This window comes from Ranitomeya variabilis, chromosome 1 (assembly GCF_051348905.1).
Source record: "Ranitomeya variabilis isolate aRanVar5 chromosome 1, aRanVar5.hap1, whole genome shotgun sequence".
Lineage (NCBI taxonomy): Eukaryota > Metazoa > Chordata > Amphibia > Anura > Dendrobatidae > Ranitomeya > Ranitomeya variabilis.
This window is the reverse complement of record NC_135232.1, coordinates 84,658,087-84,680,670: the sequence shown is the minus strand read 5'-3', so window position 1 is coordinate 84,680,670 and position 22,584 is coordinate 84,658,087. Positions and strand designations below refer to the sequence as shown.

General features: G+C 45.4%; 1 protein-coding gene across 3 annotated transcripts in view; it reads left to right on the top strand.

Moving 5' to 3' along the window:
• The first annotated feature begins 4,086 nt into the window (after window positions 1-4,086).
• LOC143805932 (ATP synthase subunit C lysine N-methyltransferase-like) overlaps window positions 4,087-22,584 on the top strand; it is a 76,062-nt gene continuing 57,564 nt past the window's right edge. For all 3 annotated transcript variants that reach the window (XM_077285694.1, XM_077285711.1, XM_077285703.1), the window contains exons 1-2: window positions 4,087-4,364; window positions 16,791-16,977. In XM_077285694.1, the coding sequence (XP_077141809.1) occupies window positions 16,807-16,977 (171 nt within the window). In that variant the 5' untranslated portion in view covers window positions 4,087-4,364; window positions 16,791-16,806. The remainder of the gene's footprint in view (window positions 4,365-16,790; window positions 16,978-22,584) is intronic.

The following is a 22,584-nucleotide window of genomic DNA, read 5'->3' as shown; positions in this document are numbered from 1 at the left end:
TAATCATACGCACACTTCTTCAACAAGAAAGATGGATAAAAATAGACTGGGGAAAAATGAAGCTCAAATAGGGTCTTATCCGATATAAAAGAGGGAAAACAGAAAAAAAGTTTATGTTCACCTTGTGGGGTTGCGACAGCCAAAACTCCTGTCTTGTGAGAGCAGAAGGCTGCTGCAGATCCATAGAGGCAGACAAAATGTAGACAAATGGAAAGATGGTTCTAAAATTGTGCTGCCAATCTCCCACCAGACAATGACACCTTAAATGTGAGAAATGTATGTTTGAACAATCTTCACTTCCTTTGTTAAATTATTTCATCTCGACCACAGGTGTAGAGATGGATCTGGAGAAAGTATCTTCCATCCTCGAGTGGCCGCATCATGATGGTGTTAAAGCTATCAAGCAATTCGCCAACTACTACCGACAATTCTTTTCTCATTTTATGTCCCAGATTGCTTTAATCTCCGCCATGATCAATCAGGGAGCCGAAAAGAAAGTATGGACTTCAGAGGCTCAGACCACTTTTATTTCCTTGTAACAAGCCTTCTTCTCCTCTCAGTGTTACATCAACCAGAATAAACAATTTTTTCTGGAGGTAGATACACCATCTTCTGGGGCTGCGGCAGTTGTTACCCAGAAGTCCCCTTCTGGTTTTATGATGATGACCTGTAGTTAGCAATGAAGAAGGCTCTAGGGGAGTGGCGGTACCTTCTCGAGGGAGAAGTCCTTCCAGTCTTCATTTATACCGACCACAAGAATCTGGCCTATCTGCAGTCCGCTCAAAGATTGAACCCCCTAATCTAATTTCCTTCCTCTAAAAATGGCAAATACAGTTTTAGGATGTATTAAGCGAAGTATAGAGTCTAGATCACGTGAAGTAATTATCCCCCTCTACTCCTCCTTGGTGAGACCTCATCTGGAATACTGTGTCCAGTTCTGGGCACAATTTAAAAAAGACAAAACTGGTGCACGTTCAGAGAAGAGCTACTAGTATGGTGAGCAGACTGCTATGTATGTCCTACGAGGAACAGTTAAAGGATCTTGCTGTTTAGCTTGTAAAAAAGAAGGCTAAGAGGAGACTTAATAACTGTCTACAAATATCCGAAGGGATGTCACAGTGTAGAAGGATCATCGATATTCTCATTTGCACATGGAAACACTAGAAGCAATGGGATGAAACTGAAAGGGAGAAGATACAGATTAGATATTAGACAAAAACTTTTTGACAGTGAGGATGTCCAATGAATGGAACAGGCTGCCACGAGGGGTGATGAGATCTTCTTCAATGCAAGTCTTCAGAGGCTGGACAGACATCTGTCTGAGATGGATTAGTGAATCCTGCGTTGAGCAGGGGGTTGGACACGATGACCCAGGAGGTCCCTTACAACTCTAACATTCAATGATTCTATACACTTCTGTTCCATACCTCCAAGGGTAGGGGAGGAAACAGATCAGCGTGCATCTCCACCTTCAAGGGTAATCTGGGGTACAGGGATAGCCTAGGGCCTTTCCAGCTTTAAGGACAGGGAAGGAGCCAATTGCCCCAGAAAATCAAGATACAGTATTGTGACATGTATCAATAAAGTTTTGTCAAAGCCATAAACCTTCAAACCTTCATAAAATTTCCTACAAAGGAAATTAGTAATTTTTTTTGTTTAAGCCTTTGAGAGATCATTTTATCTTCAACTTGCTTCTCAATAATAGTAATTTTGACCAGGGGTGCTCAAACTTTTGGTGATCTTTTTTTTACCTTAGCAGTTGAATGTCAAAACCAGGAGATGGTAAAAAATGCAGACGTGGTGCACGTGTCTGTTCTCCTGATTGCTCCATTCCTGGTTTAGACTTAAAAATACAAAGGTAATAAATGTAATGTATTTAGTGTCTACAGGTCAACAAAAGCCAGGTCTATCAAAATAAAAAATTATTAAACCAGTATGATAAATGCTGAATAAAAACTAATAATGAAACAGCAGAATTCCAATGTGATATGTAACTCAAGATGATATTAATAAAGCCAAAGCTTCTCTCACAAAAAACAAAGGGACGGATTGCCCGGCGTTGTGCTCTCCAGCCTTAATGAAGTGCTCGCTAGTGTACATAGTGCAGAATTCATTACAAGGCGTACACCACTTACTGAATTTGCTGCAGTGGCACGCTCTCGAGAGAAAAGTTCCTGCAGTCATGGAGTGGAGTAGATTTTTTGGAGTAAAAAACGCTGACACTTCTGTTACATTTGTGGGTGGTTGTAGCTACATTCTGTTCCTTCTCCAACTCTGGAAATTTTGTAAGTGCTCCATCAAACACGCAGAAAATGTCACGAGTTGCAACTTCACTTCAAATTTTGCAACTTTTTGAACCTGTTTTATGACTGTTTTCTGGTGATGACAAATTGATGAATCGCTCCCTAATTCCTCATACAGCTCTACGGATGGAAAAATAAAAATAGCAAAACCAAAGAAATGAGCCGGAACATAGGCTGGTATACATGGAATGTGAAAGAGCAAGTTCACACTGTGGCTGTTTCATGAAAAAAAAGAACAAACAAAAAACCAAAATGAGCTGTCATGATCCAGTCCGGAGTTTGTTTTCTGCAATTCCCTTTCTGGACTAGTCATGCGGGGGTTAACACCCTCTGCCTCGTTTTTGGAGCTGGCTGGGCTTTCGGTCCTCTGCAGTCTGCTGGCCAGTCAGTGATAGTTTATACTTCCATGCTAGAGCAGCTGACCCGTATACCCTGGTGATCCTCCTGCCTCTGACTTCCCGTATTTGTATGAGACCCATTCCCTATCCCTGATGTAGTGTTCGTCTGGTGATTTTCCTTACAGTGTATGATCTCTGACCCCACCTCTTGCTTTCCGTCTCTGTTACCTCGTTTCCCAACCGGCTTTGACTTCTGGCTTGTACCTCGACTTCGTCTTACGTCTCACGTTCTGGATACCACGCTCCCGTTTGGCTCTGACTTCTGGCTCGTCTCTGACTTTGTGCATGCTGTGACCTCTGGTACCTCTGCTCCTGACAGTTTCTGACTCGGCTGACCACTCTTTCGTTACTTGTGCGGCTGCTCAGTGTTGCTACGCAACCTCTCTTCCCTCACCAGCACCCCCTGGTGGAGGTTGCGCTAATTGCAGTTCAGCCGCATCACATGAGCAAATAATCTGTTAAGTAAATAGTAACAGTACATGTAAATAACATAGGGTATATAGGGGACTTAGTTAACACTATATTCTGATCAAAAACGTGAATGTGCTTCTACACATTGCACATATACCAGCTCATGCTCCGGCTTTGGTTTTGCTGTAGTTTTTTGTACGTTGTACAAACAGGGGTGTTGTTCTCCCCTTTCTGAGCTGAATTTCATCTATATAGCTTCTCATGCGCAGGTCTCTGCACTGTCCTTATTCGCACTGAGGTCAGCTGACACAAGGCGAGGATTTAACCCCTTCATGACATATGATGTATGAATACGTCCAGCGCAGAGCCTGCATCTTTTCCGGCACATGATTTCATCAGCTGACACGTGCCCCTAACAGGTTGTCATTGCTGATTTGCTGAGTGCTGGCCATGTAGCAGATGACCAATATTGTCACAGGACATAGCTGGGCTGAAGATCAGAAGATGGCAGCTTCAACCCTCCTAAGGAGACTATTGAAGCCAGTAAGAAGTGCAAAAAAAAGTTTTTAAAAATATTTAAAAAAAAAAAATTAAAAATATAAATGTTCAAATCACCCCCTTTTGGCCCCATTCAAAATAAAACATAAGGTATAAATAAACTATAAGGGAGAATAAAAAAACTAAATTCTTGGAAGAACAAAAAGGAAAATACTAAAATGCAAAAAATGAAAATTGCTTGAGTCAGGAAAGGGTTAACGACACACCCTCAGTTATAGGATTATTACTTGTCACACATCAGCCCAGACATGAGATGTCGCAGAACTCATGACCCCACAGCAGAGGCTCTCCCAGTCTCCAGCAGTTGTAAAACTACAACTCCCATCATGCCCTCACACAACCCTTGCCCCCAGCTCCCATAATTCCATGCGTCTGCTCCTTCAACGTCACGTGCTGCCAACACAGGAAATCAGACAGTCGCCATTTTAACTGTGGGAAAGAGCGCTTTAATGTTTTTTTGTGCATGTCAAACATTTGTACCCTTTGAGTCTAGTGAGGTGGAGAGAAGGAAACATGTCCGTGTTGTTCCCAGCAGGAGCCGGCAGTATGGGTCGGGTGGCACATTAGCAGTGCCGTCATGTGCTGAGCCAGCACTGACCTTTCCTACCGCGCCCCCTGGTGGTGGAGGTTATGTACTGCGACAACAAGGGTTGAGGCACAAGTCCCATAGTGCAGGAGTCGGAGGGGTGTGAAGGTAAGTGCTGGCACACAGGTGGTGCCCCCCACATGGAGCCCCCTGGGGGTGTGCAGACTTCTGCATCGTCAGTACCCAGGTGGTTCTTGCAGGAGAATGCATTGTGATCACTCTGGAAATAAAATCATTTATTAGTGTTATTTGCAGATATTACAGAAAGTGACAAAAATGAAATTATCGGTTGACGCGGGATCGTTCACAACCTGCAAAACGACCTCCTAGCGAACAGCGTGAAAATTGTGTATGTGCGACTTCTTAGGCATATGTACGCCTGTGTGTACCGCAGGCTCTTCAGGCTATGTGCACACGGTGCGTTTTTTGCTGCGTTTGTCCTCAGGCAAAACCTGCTGTCTTGGCAGTAAAGAAGCTGCTTACAAAAAGCAGTTTTTTCTGCAATTGTTGCTGCTTTTTTGTTCTCTCTTGTGCATGCAGATAAAGTTTAGTACCCCTCCGAACTAAAAAAAAAAAATCATGATTTAAAGGGAACCTGTCACCCCGTTTTTTCAGTATGAGATAAAAATACCATTAAATAGGGCCTGAGCTCTGCTTTACAATAGTGTATTTTGTGGACCCTGATTCCCCACCTATGCTGCCAAAATACCTTACAAAAGTCGCCGTTTTCGCCTGTCAATCACGCTGGTCTGGTCAAAAGGGCGTGGTGACATGGCTGTTTCTCCCCCACCTCTTGCTTATCTTCCCGGCGTTGGCGTAGTGGTTCTCGCATGCGCAACAGCCGAAAAAGAGCGTGATCTGTGCTATTCCCCTGGTAATGGAGAGGCGTCTGTAAGACACTCATCCATTACTAACCTCATAGTGATATTGTATAAAACACAGACACCCAGAGTACAGTCTTTTATTTGAAATAATCACACAGACTCCTTTATTGAATCTAAATTTACCATACTTACTGAGCGCCTAATCCCCGACGCCCTCGTGTTCTGCAAACAATCAAAAAATAATAAACCAACATATAATACTATCCTGTCCGCCGTACTCCACTTAATGCCGAGTGTCCCACGTCGATCTGACCCGGCCGCGCCCATACACTGATAGGAGGTGATCGCTCCTGCAGTGTATCACTGAGCTGCCGTGAGAGTTCACCGGAGATCATCAGCTTCGGTGCTTTCACGGCACTACTGTGCAAGAACTTCCCCACACAGCGGTGCTGTAAGTGAGAGCACCGGAGCTGATCAGCTGATGAACTCTGGTGAACTCTCACGGCGGCTCAGTGATACACTGCGGGTGCGGGAGCGATCACCTCCTGTCAGTGTATGGACGCGGCCGGGTTAGATCGACATGGGACGCTCGGTATAAGGCCGGGATCACACATACGCGAGATACGGCCGAGTCTCGCAGGTGAAAACCCAGCTCTGGCGCTGGCACTCCGGAGCGGAGCGTGCTGCTCCATGTATTGCTGTGCAGCTGCACAGAGCTGGGTTTTCATCTGCGAGACTCGGCCGTATCTCACGTATGTGTGATCCCGGCCTTTAAAGGAACCTGTCACCCCCAAAATCGAAGGTGAGCTAAGCCCACCGGCATCAGGGGCTTATCTACACCATTCTGTAATGCTGTAGATAAGCCCCCAATGTATCCTGAAAGATGAGAAAAAGGTTATATTATACTCACCCAGGGGCGGTCCCGCTGCGGTTCTGGTCCGATGGGCGTTGCGGTCCAGTCCAGGGCCTCCCATCTTCTTACGATGACATCCTCTTCTTGTCTTCACGCTGCGGCTCCGGCGCAGGCGTACTTTGGAAAGGTCAGAGAGGCCAGGCGCCTGCGCACTGCAGTACTTTGCTCTGCCCTCAACAAGGCAAACAAAGTACGCCTGCGCCAGAGCCGCAGCGTGAAGACAAGAAGAGGACGTCATTGTAAGAAGATGGGAGGCCCCGGACCGGACCACGACGCCCATCGGACCAGAACCACGACGCCCATCGGACCATGGGTGAATATAATCTAACCTCTTTTTCTCATCTTTCAGGTTACATCGGGGGCTTATCTACAGCATTACAGAATGCTGTAGATAAGCCCCTGATGCCGGTGGACTTAGCTCACCTTCGATTTTGGGGGTGACAGGTTCCCTTTAAAAGGACTATGGCGGAAAGGTGAGTATATGTTTGTTTATGATTGTTTGCAGGAGACACTGGCATCGGGGATTAGGCGTGCGGTGAGTATGTGAATATCTATGTAATTATGTAAATGTTTTTTTGTTTGTTTTTTTTACAATTGAATACAGGCTCCGGATGATGAGACTATTCTCCCATCATCGGCTCATGCTGTCTGTTATATGTGACTAAGACGTAGGCCGTATGGGAGTAGCAGTCCCATCAGACGACGCCTGGGTGTACGCACACACACACACGCACGCATACATTCTCCTCCCACACACTGTTCCTCCTTCTGGCATCATTTCCCTTTGACATTTTGCAGCGTTTTTGGCTGCAAATCTGCAGCAAATACGCAAACTTTTTTACAATTACATTTTTGCTGCAGATTTGATGGACTCAATTGAAGTCAGTGAGTCAAAAACGCAGCAGAAACGCAAAAAGAATTGGCATGCTGCAGAAAATAAAATGCTGCAAATTTATGGATCATGCGCACAACACTACAGGATTGTCATTGAATTACCTTGCTTTAGTTTTACATTGCGTTTTTGGACCATTTACGCGAGTAAAAAACGCATCAAAAACGCATTGTGTGCGCATAGCCTTAGAGGAGAACCAAGATGGCAGCACCAAGTCCTTTGGCAAGCCAAAGGCTGCCATAGTAACTAGTAATAAGCGAGCATGCTCATGTACTAATGAAGTATTTTCAGCGTGCTTGGAAAAAGAATGCTCTAGTCGCCGCAGCTAACAAACCTGCAATCCCTGCATGTGTTGCGGCTGTCGAACAGCTGCGAGACATGCAGGCATGGCGACTCGAGCATTCTTTTCGAGCTCACTGAAAATACTCAATTAGGACATGAGCATGTTCAGATAACAGCTTATCCCAAGCACAATCATCACTAATAGTAACCCATCACCGCCTCATGCTCGCGTCGCAAGGTGCCAGCGAGAGCCAACGTGCATTCACACTGGCTGTGATGTAATTTAACTGCTGCTGCCAGAGATTGACAGTGGCATCTACAACCCCTGGCAAAAATTATGGAATCACCGGCCTTGGAGGATGTTCATTCAGTTGTTTAATTTTGAACAAAAAAGCAGATCACAGACATGGCACAAAACTAAAGTCATTTCAAATGGCAACTTTCTGGCTTTAAGAAACACTAAGGGTATGTGTCCACGTTCAGGATTGCATCAGGATTTTATGCAGGTAAAATCCTGACCAAATCTGCACCTGAGGTCACTGGCAGGTCACCTGCGTTGTTCTTGCGTTGTTTCAGCATTGTAAGGACATGCTGCTGTCTGAAAAGACGCGCCGCATGTTCGTTTCCGCGTGTCTGCCGCATGCGTCTTTTAATGCATAGTGGAGACGGGATTTCATGAAATCCCCTCCGCTATGCTGTAACATCTGGACGCTGCATGTTTGACGCTGCGGCTCTACGAAGCGTCAAACACGCAGCGTTTCCTGAACGTGGAAACATATCCTGAAAGAAATCAAGAACAAAAAATGTAGTCAGTAGGGTTGAGCGAAACGGATCGGACAAATTCAAAAGTCGCCGACTTTTGGCAAAGTCGGGTTTCATGAAACCCGACCCGATCCCAGTGTGGGATCGGCCATGCAGTACGCGATCTTCGCGCCAAAGTCGCGTTTCGTATGATGCGTTTAGCGCCATTTTTTCAGCCAATGAAGGAGCGTGGGCAGAGTGATGACATAGGTCTTAGCAGCGTGCACGCCTATCGCCATCTTATCGCTTTTGTGCTGTAGCGATTTGCAATGTGTAACACCAGCTTTTCTGTGCAGAGAGAGAGAGGAGAGAGATATTTCCCATTGACTTGCATTGGGTTTTGTGTTCCGGTCGATCCCCGACTTTTCGCGGTAATCGGCCGATTTCATTCGACTCGACTTTTCAGATAGTCGGGTTTCGCGAAACCCGACTCGACCCTAAAAGAGTAAAAGTCGCTCAACCCTAGTTGTCAGTAATGGTTACTTTTTTAACCAAGCATAGGGAAAAAATTATGGAATCACTCAATTCCGAGGAAAAAATTATGGAATCATGAAAAACAAACAAAAAAAAAAAAACACTCCAGCACATCACTAGTATTTTGTTGCACCACCTCTGGCTTTTGTAACAGCTTGCAGTCTCTGAGGCATGAACTTAATGAGTGTCAAACAGTACTCTTCATCAATCTGACTCCAACTTTCTCTGATTGCTGTTGCCAGATCAGCTTTGCAGGTTGGAGCCTTGTCATGGACCATTTTCTTCAACTTCCACCAAAGATTTTCAATTGGATTGAGATCCGGACTATTTGCAGGCCATGACATTGACCTTATGTGTCTTTTTTCAAGAAATATTTGCAGTTTTTGCTCTATGCAGGATGCATTATCATCTTGAAAAATGATTTCATCATCCCCAAACATCCTTTCAATTGATGGGATAAGAAAAGTGTCCAAAATATCAACATAAACTTGTGCATTTATTGAAGATGTAATGACAGCCATCTCCCCAGTGCCTTTACCTGACATGCAGCCCCACATCATCAGTGACTGTGGAAATTTGCATGTTCTCTTCAGACAGTCATCTTTATAAATCTCATTGGAACGGCACCAAACAAAATTTCCAGCATCATCACCTTGCCCAATGCAGATTCGTGATTCATCACTGAATATGACTTTCATCCAGTCATCCACAGTCCACGATTGCTTTTCCTTAGCCCTCTGTAACCTTGTCTTTTTGTGTTTAGGTGTTATTTGATGGCTTTCGTTTAGCTTTTCTGTATGTAAATCCCATTTCCTTTGGGCAGTTTCTTACAGTTCGGTCACAGACGTTGACTCCAGTTTCCTCCCATTCGTTCCTCATTTGTTTTGTTGTGCATTTCCTGTTTTGGAGACATATTGCTTGAAGTTTCCCGTCTTGCCGCTTTGATGTCTTCCTTGGTCTACCAGTATGTTTGCCTTTAACAACCTTCCCATGTTGTTTGTATTTGGTCCAGATTTTAGACACCGCTGACTGAACAACCAACATCTTTTGCAACATTGTGTGATGATTTACCCTCTTTTAAGAGTTTGATAATCCTCTCCTTTGTTTCAATTGAAATCTCTTGTGTTGGAGCCATGATTCATGTCAGTGCACTTGGTGCAACAGCTCTCTAAGGTGTGATCACTCCTTTTCTATTCGCCACGACAGCACCCACTGAGAGAGGGGATCCGCCCCTAGGAACAGGAAACCTACAGAGAGATAAAAGGGGCGGCCCCCCCTCGCTCCTCAGTTGGTTTCCTGTTCCTAGAGGAAGCCCACAGAGAAGATCTCTGTAGACACTAACAGCGGTGTCGGGAAAAAAAAAAAAAAAAGAAGCTTGCCTGGATGCCGCCTGTACGTCTCTGCTGAGCGGCAGGGGCTCCAGGGTGAGTAGAGGCAGAGTCGGGGATTCCTAATGGTTCCCTCCTCGTCTGCACCGGCCGAATGATGGGGCCTGAAGGATTCCAACGGTCTCCCTGCTGGGACATCGTTGTTGAAAGACAACCATAGTATACCTGGTTGATCCCGGTCTGGAGTTATGTGGACGCTGGACAGCGGTGGCTCCCCCCGGTCTCTCAGGTACGATGCGTGGGGTCGCAGTGCCGGGTGAATGCGGCAGACGCCGGCGCATGCGCAGTGCGTCCAGAATCCCGGATGTAGTATGGCCGACCCCCCTGAGGTCGGCATTGCATTTCCGGGGTAGCGGCCATATTGGATGCCTCCTGGACGGTGTTCGCAGGTTTTCCTAATACAGGTAATTAAAAAAAAAAAAAAAAAAAGAGATGCAGCTGCGGGGAGCTGAGATTGATAGTCCACACTATAAAGGACCGATAGGAAGGGGAAAACAGTGCGCATTATGTCGTCCCACGAGGAAGTCAGTGAGCACCCTGTAGAAGAGCCACAAATGCAAAGTGGTAATGCTGCAAAAAAGAATAGTGGACACTCCAGGAAGAGTGATTCCACTGAAAAATCAGGAAGGAGATCATCCCGTTCCACATCCCAGACCGGACGATCCACCCAACAATCGGTAAAGTATGCTTCAGAATGTTTGGGTATTCAGCTCCTTCAGAGCTTATATTGGTCTCCTCTGCTCATGTCTCTTTAGGCAAAAAGCAAGGAGAAGACCAAGCACAAGCAGTGTGCTATATGTACTGAGCCCCTGCCTGACTCTTATTCAAAAACGTTATGTCAGGCATGCATAAATAATACCCTGCGGCAGGAGGAGTCCGTTAAAATGGACGAAATACGGCTCATGATTCGGGAGGAACTCCAATCTTTGAGTGGTGGTCCCTCAGGCAGTGTTGAGAAGAGAAGTAGGAGAAAATCCTCACCTAATGCTGACACGTCGGCGGAGAGTGGGGAAATTGATTCAGACGTCTCCCACTTGTCTGGTTCCTCAGATGAGGAGGAATATGTCTGTTTCCCGACTGAGGGAGTAAATAGTCTAGTCAAATCAGTGAGGAAAACGATGGGGGTGTCGGAGATTAAAGAACCCCAAACGGCCCAGGAGGTTATGTTCGCAGGTCTATCTCAGCGAAAGGGCCACGTATTCCCAGTAAACCAGACTATAAAAGATCTCATTAAAAAAGAGTGGAGCAAGGGGCAGAAAGGGTTTACACCAGTATCCTGTAAGAGACGTTACCCCTTTGAGGATGAAGATTTGAACACCTGGACTAAAGTTCCAAAGGTCGATGTGGCTGTCGCATCCACTTCCCGCCGTTCTTCCCTACCAGTGGAAGATTCAGGCTCCTTATCTGATCCCATGGATAGGAAATCGGATGCACTTTTGAAAAAATCGTGGGAGGCCTGTGTCACTGCATTTAGGCCGGCAATCTCCACCACATGTACCAGTAGATCTATGCTGGTTTGGTTAGACCAGCTGGACCAGAATATCAAGAGTGGTATATCTAGAGAGAAATTGAGGGCATCCATCCCCTTAATTAAGAGCGCTGCGGCATTTATATCCGATGCCTCCGTGGATTCTCTCCGCCTGGCGGCCAGGACAGCCAGCCTCGCAAATACTGCCCGCCGAGCCTTATGGTTAAAGAACTGGAAGGGGGATGCCCAGTCCAGATCCAAGTTGTGTGCCATACCCTGTCAGGGTGAGTACCTCTTTGGAACTATTCTGGATGAGATACTCACTAAGGCGGGTGAGCGTAAAAAAGGTTTTCCTAATCCCTTTGTTCCTGCTTACAGAAGGGCATTTAGGAGGCCAGCATTTGGCAGAAAGGGAAGCTTTAAAGAGCAATGGAGGAACAAAGACTTCAGGCAGAAGGGCAATTTGTTTAACAAACGTCCCTTCAAACCAGCCGAAAAATCCCGAGAACCCTATTCCACCAGTGGGCGGTAGACTACTGGGATTTATCAATCAGTGGAGAGAAATAACTATCAACCCATGGGCCATAAAATTAATATCCTCAGGCCTCACTCTAGACTTCATCCGAAAACCTCCGGATTCCTTTCGGCTCACCTCCCTAAAGTCCAAACTACAACAAGAAGCATTGGAAGTAGAAGTCAAGTCCCTTCTTGCAAAACGGGTCTTAATAGAGGTTCCGTCATCTCAAACCGGGCAGGGGTTCTACTCCCCCTTGTTTCTGATTACAAAACCTGACGGATCCTATAGAACTATTTTTAATTTGAGAAATCTAAATATGTTCATAAAACCCACAACATTTAAGATGGAATCCATTCGATCAGCCATTAAAAATTTGTTCCCTAACTGTTACATGGTAGTACTTGATCTCAAAGATGCTTATTATCATCTTCCCATACACCAGTCGCACCAGCAGTTTCTTCGGGTAGCAGTAGTTATAGACGGTCAAGTTCGTCATTTTCAATATAGAGCAATGCCCTTTGGTCTGTCTATGGCTCCTAGAGCCTTTACTAAGTTGCTTTTGGAAGTAATGTCCTTCCTACGATTAAAAGACACATTGGTCATCCCATATCTGGACGACCTACTAATTGTGGGGAAAAATTTCTTACAGTGTGAGCAAAGGTTGGAGGAGGTGGTATCCTCTTTACAAAGGCTGGGTTGGATTATTAACTGGGAAAAATCCAGACTCCAACCCGTCACTTGTCAGAAATTTTTAGGTCTCCTCCTGGATTCAGTAGACCAAAAATGTTGGTTGCCTGATGATAAAAAGTATTCGATAATTAGTAAAGTAGATTTAGCTATCAAAAAGCGTAATATGTCACTGAGAAATGCCATGTCATTGTTAGGTTCACTATCATCATGTATCCCTGCGGTTAAATGGGCTCAATTCCATACCAGGCAGCTGCAAAAATTGGTATTGCAGGAGGACACAAAAGATAGGGTACATTTAGATCGAACAATTTTCTTAACGGCAGAGGTAGTACACTCCCTTACATGGTGGTTAGATTGGGGAAATCTATCAGAGGGGGTACCATGGGTCATCACCCCTTCTACCGTAGTAACCACGGATGCTAGTCCGGAGGGCTGGGGAGCACATTTTGGTGATCAGGTGGTTCAGGGCCTTTGGTCCAGGTCAGAATTAGCTAATTCTTCTAATGTAAAAGAATTAAGAGCCATATATTATTCCCTACTCCACTTTCTTCCCCAGCTACGAGGCTCTCACACAAGGGTCCTCTCAGACAACACCTCGGCAGTAGCCTATTTAAATCGTCAAGGAGGTACACGATCAGAAAATCTTATGAGAGTCTCTTCGGACATCATGACGTTAGCCGAAAGTCATCTGTTGTCCTTGTCAGCGGTGCACATCAGAGGTATAGACAACATCCGTGCCGATTTCCTCAGTCGCCATACCCTTCATCAAGGGGAATGGATGCTCAGCAGAGAGATTTTCCGGCAGATAACAGACCGATGGGGCATGCCACAAATAGACCTATTCGCAACAAGGTCCAACCGTCAGGTCAAAACATTTGCTTCCCTTTGCAGACTGGACAACCCCGACATATTCGATGCCCTTCAGGTGCCATGGACATTCGACCTGGCCTACGCATTCCCTCCATGGAATCTATTACCTATAGTAATAAGAAAAATAAGGGAGGAGGGGGCAAGAGTTCTGTTGGTGGCCCCATTCTGGCCCAAAAGGCCATGGTTCTCCTGGCTCAGGGCAATGTCGACTACAGACCCTTGGATCCTGCCTCAGACCAAGGACCTGTTGTCTCAGGGACCGTTTCTCCATCCTCGGGTAAAAGGCATGAATCTGACGGTATGGAATTTGAAAGGCACTTACTAACTCTAAGGGGTTTTTCCAGTGGGCTTATAGATACTCTTATGAAGAGTAGAAAGCCTTCCACTACCCAAATCTATGTCAGAGTTTGGAAAAAATTCCTTAAATTTCATACTGCACAACTTTCCGCTGAAGTTCCTATATTTGCAATATTGGAGTTCTTGCAAAAAGGACTTGAATTAGGACTGTCGGTAAATACTCTAAGAGTCCAGGTTTCAGCTCTAGGAGCCCTCTTTAGTTATGATGTGGCGGGAGATAGATGGGTTTCTCGTTTTATATCAGCATGTGAACGATCAAAACCTATTCATATGCCACAGGTGCCTCAGTGGGATCTATCTCTGGTCCTAGATGCCTTGACACAAAGCCCGTTTGAGCCGCTACATGAGGCCTCATTAAAGAACATCTCGCTAAAAACAATACTGTTAGGGTACTGTCACACAGTACCATTTTGATCGCTACGACGGTACGATTCGTGACGTTCTAGCGATATCGTTACGATATCGCAGTGTCTGACACGCAGCAGCGATCAGGGATCCTGCTGAGAATCGTACGTCGTAGCAGATCGTGTGGAACTTTCTTTCGTCGCTTGATCACCCGCTGACATCGCTGGATCGTTGTGTGTGACAGCGATCCAGCGATGTGTTCGCTTGTAACCAGGGTAAACATCGGGTAACTAAGCGCAGGGCCGCGCTTAGTAACCCGATGTTTACCCTGGTTACCAGCGTAAACGTAAAAAAACAAACAGTACATACTTACATTCCGGTGTCTGTCCCCGGCGTCTCAGCTTCTCTCCACTGTGTGAGCGTCTGCCAGCCGGAAAGCGAGCACAGCGGTGACGTCTGACGTCACCGCTGTGCTTGCCGGCTATGGCGCTTACACAGTGGAGAGAAGCAGAACGCCGGGGGACAGACACCGGAATGTAAGTATGTACTGTTTGTTTTTTTTACGTTTACGCTGGTAACCACGGTAAACATCGGGTTACTAAGCGCGGCCCTGCGCTTAGTTACCCGATGTTTACCCTGGTTACCGGGGACTTCGGCATCGCTCCAGCGCCGTGATTGCAACGTGTGACCGCAGTCTACGACGCTGGAGCGATAATCATACGATCGCTGCGACGTCACGGATCGTGCCGTCGTAGCGATCAAAATGGTACTGTGTGACAGTACCCTGAGTAGCGTTAGTATCCGCTAGAAGAGTGAGTGATCTCCATGCCTTGTCTATTGACCCTCCTTATCTATCCGTGACATCTGATAGAATAATTTTAAAGACGGACCCTTGTTATCTCCCTAAGGTAGCCACTAGTTTTCACAGATCCCAGGAGATCCTGTTACCTACCTTCTATGAAGACCACTCGACTCCAGAAGAAGCCAGGCTTCATACCCTAGATGTTAAGAGAACTATTCTAGCCTACTTAGAGAGGACTAGGGACTGGAGGAAGAGTAGGGCTCTCTTTGTCTCTTTCCAGGAAAAAACCAAGGGTTCCAGAGTTACAAAGAACACGCTATCACGCTGGATTAGAGATGCCATTATCCTGGCGTATAAAGCTGGAGGAAGAGATCCTCCAATGCATGTGGGAGCACACTCCACAAGAGCCGTGTCGACCTCCTGGGCAGAAAGGGCGAACGTGCCGATAGATCTTATATGTAAGGCTGCAACTTGGTCTTCACCAAACACCTTCTATAGACATTATAGATTAGATCTGTCTGCTGCTTCTGACCTGACCTTTGGGGTTTCGGTTCTTGATTCAGTTAACCCACCCAGTATATAGTCTCTGAAAATCTCTCAGTGGGTGCTGTCGTGGCGAATAGAAAATATCGGATTACGTACCGGTAATGCTCTTTTATAGAGCCCACGACAGCACCCATTCGATTCCCTCCCTTTTCTTTATTTAGTTGCACGTGGTGTCTTAATAGGGAGATGTATATAATAGAATAATATGGTATGAGGTTGTAAATATGTATATATGCCTAAACCTGATAAGACTAAAAAACCTGGCGGCGGTTCCTCCTTTTTCTCTGTAAAACAACTGAGGAGCGAGGGGGGGCCGCCCCTTTTATCTCTCTGTAGGTTTCCTGTTCCTAGGGGCGGATCCCCTCTCTCAGTGGGTGCTGTCGTGGGCTCTATAAAAGAGCATTACCGGTACGTAATCCGATATTTTTAGATGCAGACTAACGAGCAGATCTAATTTGATGCAGGTGTTATTTTTGGGTATGAAAATTTACAGGGTGATACCATAATTTTTTCCTCAGAATTGAGTGATTACATAATTTTTTCCCTATGCTTGGTTAAAAAAAGTAACAATTACTGACTACCACATTTTTTGTTCTTGATTTCTTTTAGTGTTTCTTAAAGCCAGAAAGTTGCCATTTGAAATGACTTTAGTTTTGTGCCATGTCTGTGATCTGCTTTTTTTCTACGAAATGAAACAACTGAATGAACATCCTCCAAGGCAGTGATTCCATAATTTTGCCAGGGGTTGTATGTACATGGTGAACAGCCATGATGGAGCTCTATTAGAAGGGATAACACAACTTCAGCTCCTGAGTCCACTCCATACATGTAGTGTATATGTCTAGCTGATGCCACAATTTGAGACTTGGGCAGTGTGGGTAACGCCACTTTCCTGGGCTCCCCAGGTACTGACACTGTGCACTTCCTCAAGAGGAATATACCTCAGCTCCACGAAAGACAGGGACCTGTTCTTGAGTAGCAGAGTAAGTGTTGAGATCGCTGGCGACCAAGGATCAGTGATCTTTACTATGGAGAGAGGATAAATTGTGATTTTTGGCAAAATCCTTTTAAGTTTTTGCTGTAACGTTTCAGCCATACTACCCTATAGAGATGTTAAGCTTGTCAATATCCCCTAAAGATGCAATATTTCTCTTTGACCAACCCCCTAATTACTTGATTGGAAAGCAATTCCCTCTTGTCGCTTTTTGTAGTAAATGAATCATCTGATGGGCTTCCTGAGAGTCTCCATGAGCAAAAGGATGGCGTATGATGTTATTTATATGCCTAAGTATCTGTGTATAGGGCAATTAGTTTGATGTTTGTTACTAACAGATTTATGTTCCTTTCCTCGTTTTCTGTTTGCAGAGCTGTTGTGTGAACAATGGAAGATAACGTCGACATTATTTTATTCAATAAATCGTCAAAATTCCTTTTTAGTGAAGAGTCTAACTCGCGTGCACCATGGGTTATCACCGGCGTGACGGCCTCAGTGTATGCTCTATGGACCATGTTTGTCTTCCCAGGTTTCCGCAAAGTTCCTTTTAAACTTAAGGTGGGCACTATCTGGTTGTATTAATGGCTCTGAACAGTTTCCATGAGAAACATTGAGAATGAGTGCATTTCAGGGAATGTCCATTCTTGAGGATCATTGTACAGATTATATATGATCTACTATACATAAAAACTTGTTAATGTTGTAAATACGGGAGATGAGCAAATTCTTTCATTGCAAGTTTAATTTGATTTGAATTTTTGGAACATTCTGCAAATTTGAACAATTTGTGATTCGATTAAAATGGCAAAAATGCATAAATGCTTACCTCCAATTTACACAATGCAGAAGATTAGATGTCACAGAGGACTCGTATGTCCTCAGGCGCGGCCAGATGGGCTTCCCCATAATGCCTTGAAACGATCCCATGATGTTATAACACAGCTAATCAGAATGGACTATCATAATCTATATAAAAACAGAGGCAGGGAATGCAGCAGCCATTTTACAGTATTGTGGATAGTGAGAGCACGTCATAGCATAAGGAGAGAGCCAGTTGTCAAACAGTTGATAGAGCAAGGAAAAGATGGGAGAGGTGCCATCAGCAGTGATTGATCAGGGTTTGTGTAGCATATACCTGATGGTCATTAGCAAACAGATGCAAGTCCTGATCAGCCAGGTTCAGTTAATTCCTGAACTAATCCTTGATTTAGCAGATATCCTTAACCTGTGCAATGGCCATACTGTCAAGTCCTCCATGCTGTACCAAGTGGGTGTTCAGCACGGCAGGTGGGTTTGTCACAACCAAACAGAGCAGATAGTACTCAGCCAATGTTGACAGCGTTACATTTGTTAAGATTAATTGGGCATTGACAATTGCCAATTTTGATTCACCTATGGCTGATGCCAATGATTGGATCATCTGTAGCATCTGCCTGTCTGGCCATTATGTTTTAGTCTAGTTTATACTGTTCTGCTGCCACCAGTGCTGAGACCCCACATAGCCGGGGATCTTCTGCCTCTCCATCATGCCATTTATATCAATACTGTACTGCTGCTATCAGGGATCTCAGTACAACTGATAAGCCGTTTCTTGTCCCATCCTGTTGTAGTCTGTCCGGTTATTGTCACTGCTGATAGCCACTAGTGATAAGCGAGTGTACTCGTTGCTCGGTTATTCCTGAGCACGCTCGGGTGGTCTCCGATTATTTGTTAGTGTTCGGAGATTTAGTTTTCATCGCCACAGTTGAATGATTTACAGCTATTAGCCAGCTTGATTACATGTGGGGATTCCCTAGCAACCAGGCAACCCCCTCATGTACTCAGCCTGTCTAGTAGCTGTAAATCATTCAGCTGCCACGATGAAAACTAAATCTCCAAACACTCGGAGACCACCCGAGCAACGAGTGTACTTGCTCATCACTAATAGCCACACATCTTCTGCCTGTCCATTGTGTTCTTCAGCTATACTTCTACTGGGAACCCTGTCCTGCACAATGTAAATAAACTGGAAACTGCTACCCAAAAAATTGATATTTTTTGGAAGGCTTGTTAAAAAGTCTGTTTGTTAATTTTCCAAACAACAAACCTGCTGCTACTCCCCCCAATAAAAGGATTTCATTTTGGACCACTGCTTGTCAAACAACCATGGCTTCTTCTTCCATGTACACCACAATGGCAGTCTGCAAAAAGTTAATATTTTGGATAATTTTAAAATCCATAAAAAGTTTGTCCATTAAATGTGTTATTAAACAGGCTGGTTACCATCCGTTTACATACCGTCATCTGTTGCAGTCACTTTCACATTTCACAGGCTGTGTTAGTATTCAAGTGCTTGAAAGAGGTTCATTACAGTCCTAGGAGACCTCCGAGTTCTATACTCATCTTTTCAGGGAAATTGGAGGCTTAGCAGTATTTATGATTGGCAACACATCTGTTCTCTGCAAATTAAATTTTTGGGGAAAAGTCGACAAAGCTGGCAAATGCAAATTTCAAAAGATTTGCTCATCTTCAGTAAATCCATTGCTTACCTTGTACTGATTGTGCTTTAGTCTATATTATACACCAGAGCTGCATACATAGTTCTGCTGGTTTTCACTGGAAGCAGCTTAGTTTTTTTTATATATAGACAATGCTAAAAATAAAAATAAAGGGAACACTAAAATCCCACCTCCTAGATATCACAGAATGAAATATTCCAGTTGTAAATCTTTATTCATTACATAGGGGAATGTGTTGAGAACAATAACACCTAAAAATTATCAACGTAAATCACAACTAATATCCCACAGAGGTCTGGAGTTGGAATGATGCTCAAAATCAAAGTGGAAAATGAAGTTACAGGCTGATCCAACTTCAGTGGAAATGCCTCAAGACAAGGAAATGATGCTCTGTAGTGTGTGTGGCCTCCACATGCCTGTATGACCTCCCTACAACGCCTGGGCATGCTCCTGATATGGCGGCAGATGGTCTCCTGAGGGATCTCCTCCCAGACCTGGACTAAAGCATCCGCCAACTCCTGGACAGTCTGTGGTGCAATGTGACGTTGGTGGATGGAGCGAGACATGATGTCCCAGATGGGTTCAGTCGGATTGAGGTCTGGGGAACGGGCGAACCAATCCATAGCTTCAATGCCTTCATCTTGCAGGAACTGCTGACACACTCCAGCCACATGAGGTCTGGCATTGTCCTGCATTAGGAGGAACCCAGGGCCACTTGCACCAGCATATGATCTCACAAGGTTCTGAGGATCTCATCTCGGTACCTAATGGCAGTCAGGCTACCTCTGGCGAGCACATGGAGGGCTGTGCGGCCCTCCAAAGAATTGCTACCCCACACCATTACTGACCCACTGCCAAACCGGTCATGCTGAAGGATGTTGCAGGCAGCAGATCACTCTCCACGGCATCTCCAGACTCTGTCACGTCTGTCACATGTTCTCAGTGTGAACGTGCTTTCATCTGTGAAGACCACAGGGCACCAGTGGCGAATTTGCAAATCCTGGTGTTCTGTGGCAAATGCCAAGCCTCCTGCTTGGTGTTGGGCTGTGAGCACAACCCCCATCTGTGGACGTCGGGCACTGAGACCATCCTCATGGAGTCGGTTTCTAACCATTTGTGCAGACACATGCACATTTGTGGCCTGCTGGAGGTCATTTTGCAGGGCTCTGGCAGTGCTCCTCCTGTTCCTCCTTGCACAAAGGCGGAGGTAGCGGTCCTGCTGCTGGGATGTTGCCCTCCTACGCCCCCTCCACGTCTCCTGGTGTACTGGCCTGTCTCCAGGTAGTGCCTCCAGCCTCTGGACACTACGCTGACAGACATAGCAAACCTTCTTGCCACAGCTTGCATTGATGTGCCATCCTGGATGAGCTGCACTACCTGAGCCACTTATGTGGTTGTAGAGTCTGTCTCATGCTACCACAAGTGTTAAAGCACAACCAACATTCAAAAGTGACTAAAACATCAGCCAGAAAGCATTGGTACTGAGATATGGTCCCCAGCTGCAGAACTACTCCTTTGAGTGTGTCTTGATAATTGCCAATAATTTCCATCTGTTGTCTCTTCCATTTGCACAACAGCATGTGAAATTGATTGTCAAACAGTGCTGCTTCCTAAGTGGACAGTTTGATTTCACAGACGTTTGACTTACTTGGAGTTATATTCTGTTCTTTGTGCTCCCCTTATTTTTATATATATATATATATATATATATATATATATATATATATATATATATATATATATATATACACATACATACATACATACATACATACATACATACATACATACATACATACATACATACATACATACAGTAGGGGTTCACTCGCTCAGATCCATAGGAGGAAACAGGAGGCACATTCTCTTCAGCGTTCTTGTGGGTTTATTCACTCCATAAACCATTTAAGTCAGCAAAACAAAGGTAAACAGTCTTACAAATAGCCTTTGGCTCAGGCATAGGGAAACAAATGTCTGTTCCTTCAGGCTCAGTCCTGAAGCCTTAACACACTGTGGAGGCTTGCACCTCCACACACACAGACTCCTGTCTGTAGTGTCCGCCCTGGACACATGGAAATCTGTCCACCATGACAGACTCCCACACTCACTCCCATGTGCCAAACACACCTCCATTAAGTAGCCTGAAACCACACCCAGAACCCATCACATGATTAGACATGTGGTTGTGACATCACCACAGGTCCTGACACAAACATAGACAGGCATGGTTATGCCCCTTACCCAGGGGTGAGGTATATGGGTAGCCAGACCCTCCCATCTCTCATAGCTACTCGTAACCCGGACCCAAATATACTACACAATTTCTTATTACTTTATGAGCATTACAGAAAACACTCCGGGTCACATCACAGCGACAAGCCTTCTCTGTGATACATACCTCCTGTCGATTAGACACCCTTTAGCCATGCTACATACCTCCCCCTCTGCCTAAAGCCGTGGGGCTTGGCACTTATCCTAAACCGTCTAGAGACCCCTCTCAGTCGTCCCTGACAGCCACACCGTCTGTCTAAGTCAGGGCCTGTTATTGAACCCTTTCGTCGGCATTTATCATCCCTTTCCGTCACATCCTTTGATAACGATGACCCCTTGTCATCTCGTCTGCTACAGGATCTCCCGCTTAAGTCACTGAGCCCTGAGCTAACTGAGGAGTCACTATTTGTAGCTCTTCCAACTGACCACCTTCGGTTCTCTCTCGGTTGTTGATCTCTCCTATTGTCTTTCTTCGGAGAGCAGCTCTTCTCTTTACGTCTATATCCTCTGTTAACTTCAGCTTGAGGACTTCCAGGCTTTAGAGCACCTCTTCGCCTCTCTGGCAGCTGTTTATTAACTTGCAGTCACTCAAGTCTCAGCTGTTCTACCTCCCTTAGGTATGCCATGCGATATTCCAGGAGCATGCAGATATTCCTAAGACTCTCTCTGGATCCGACAACCAGGAACGGAACCATCCCATCTTCACCCATGACCTGGACCTCTTCATCAGCCGGTATCCTCAGTCTCTTCAGACCGGATTTATCCACCATCTCCTGCATCACTCTCCCAAGTTTCCCAATTAATTTTGCCACCAGAACTTTGGGTACTTGGACTGTGTCTTCCACTAAGCCCAGCCGACTAAGAGCTTTCCTTTCACGCTCCAAACGTCGAACGGCTTCATCATTCTTCAAAATGATCCTCTGTTTTGTACGGAGGCAGTGTAGGTGCATATCCCTCAGGATAGCCACCCGCTTCACTGTGACTTCCATAGTCGACAGTATCACCAACCGTTTAGTCTCTGGTGCCCAGTGCACACTACATGCTTCCACTGCTTTTCTGAAGGCCTCATGCACACCTTCACCGGTACAGGCTTCTTGCACCTCTTCGGGTACATCAATCATGGTCTTGAAGAGCGGGGTCTCACTTTATTCATAGACAGACGGCTCCCTTTTTGCCTCTGACCTTTCCACCAAGACGCCTGTCACGACCGGGTGACTGTCTTGTTCCGCTTTTAGCACAAACTCTTCCTCAGTCTTGTCTTCTGCTTTAGCCTTCGCCAAGATGGGGATTGGCAACTCCTCTGCCCGGCAGCGATGTTCCTCCTCTCTCTGGAGAAGCTCCTGCTGATGCTTTTCTTGAGCCATTCTGAGCACGCCCATATCTTTCAATATGGCCC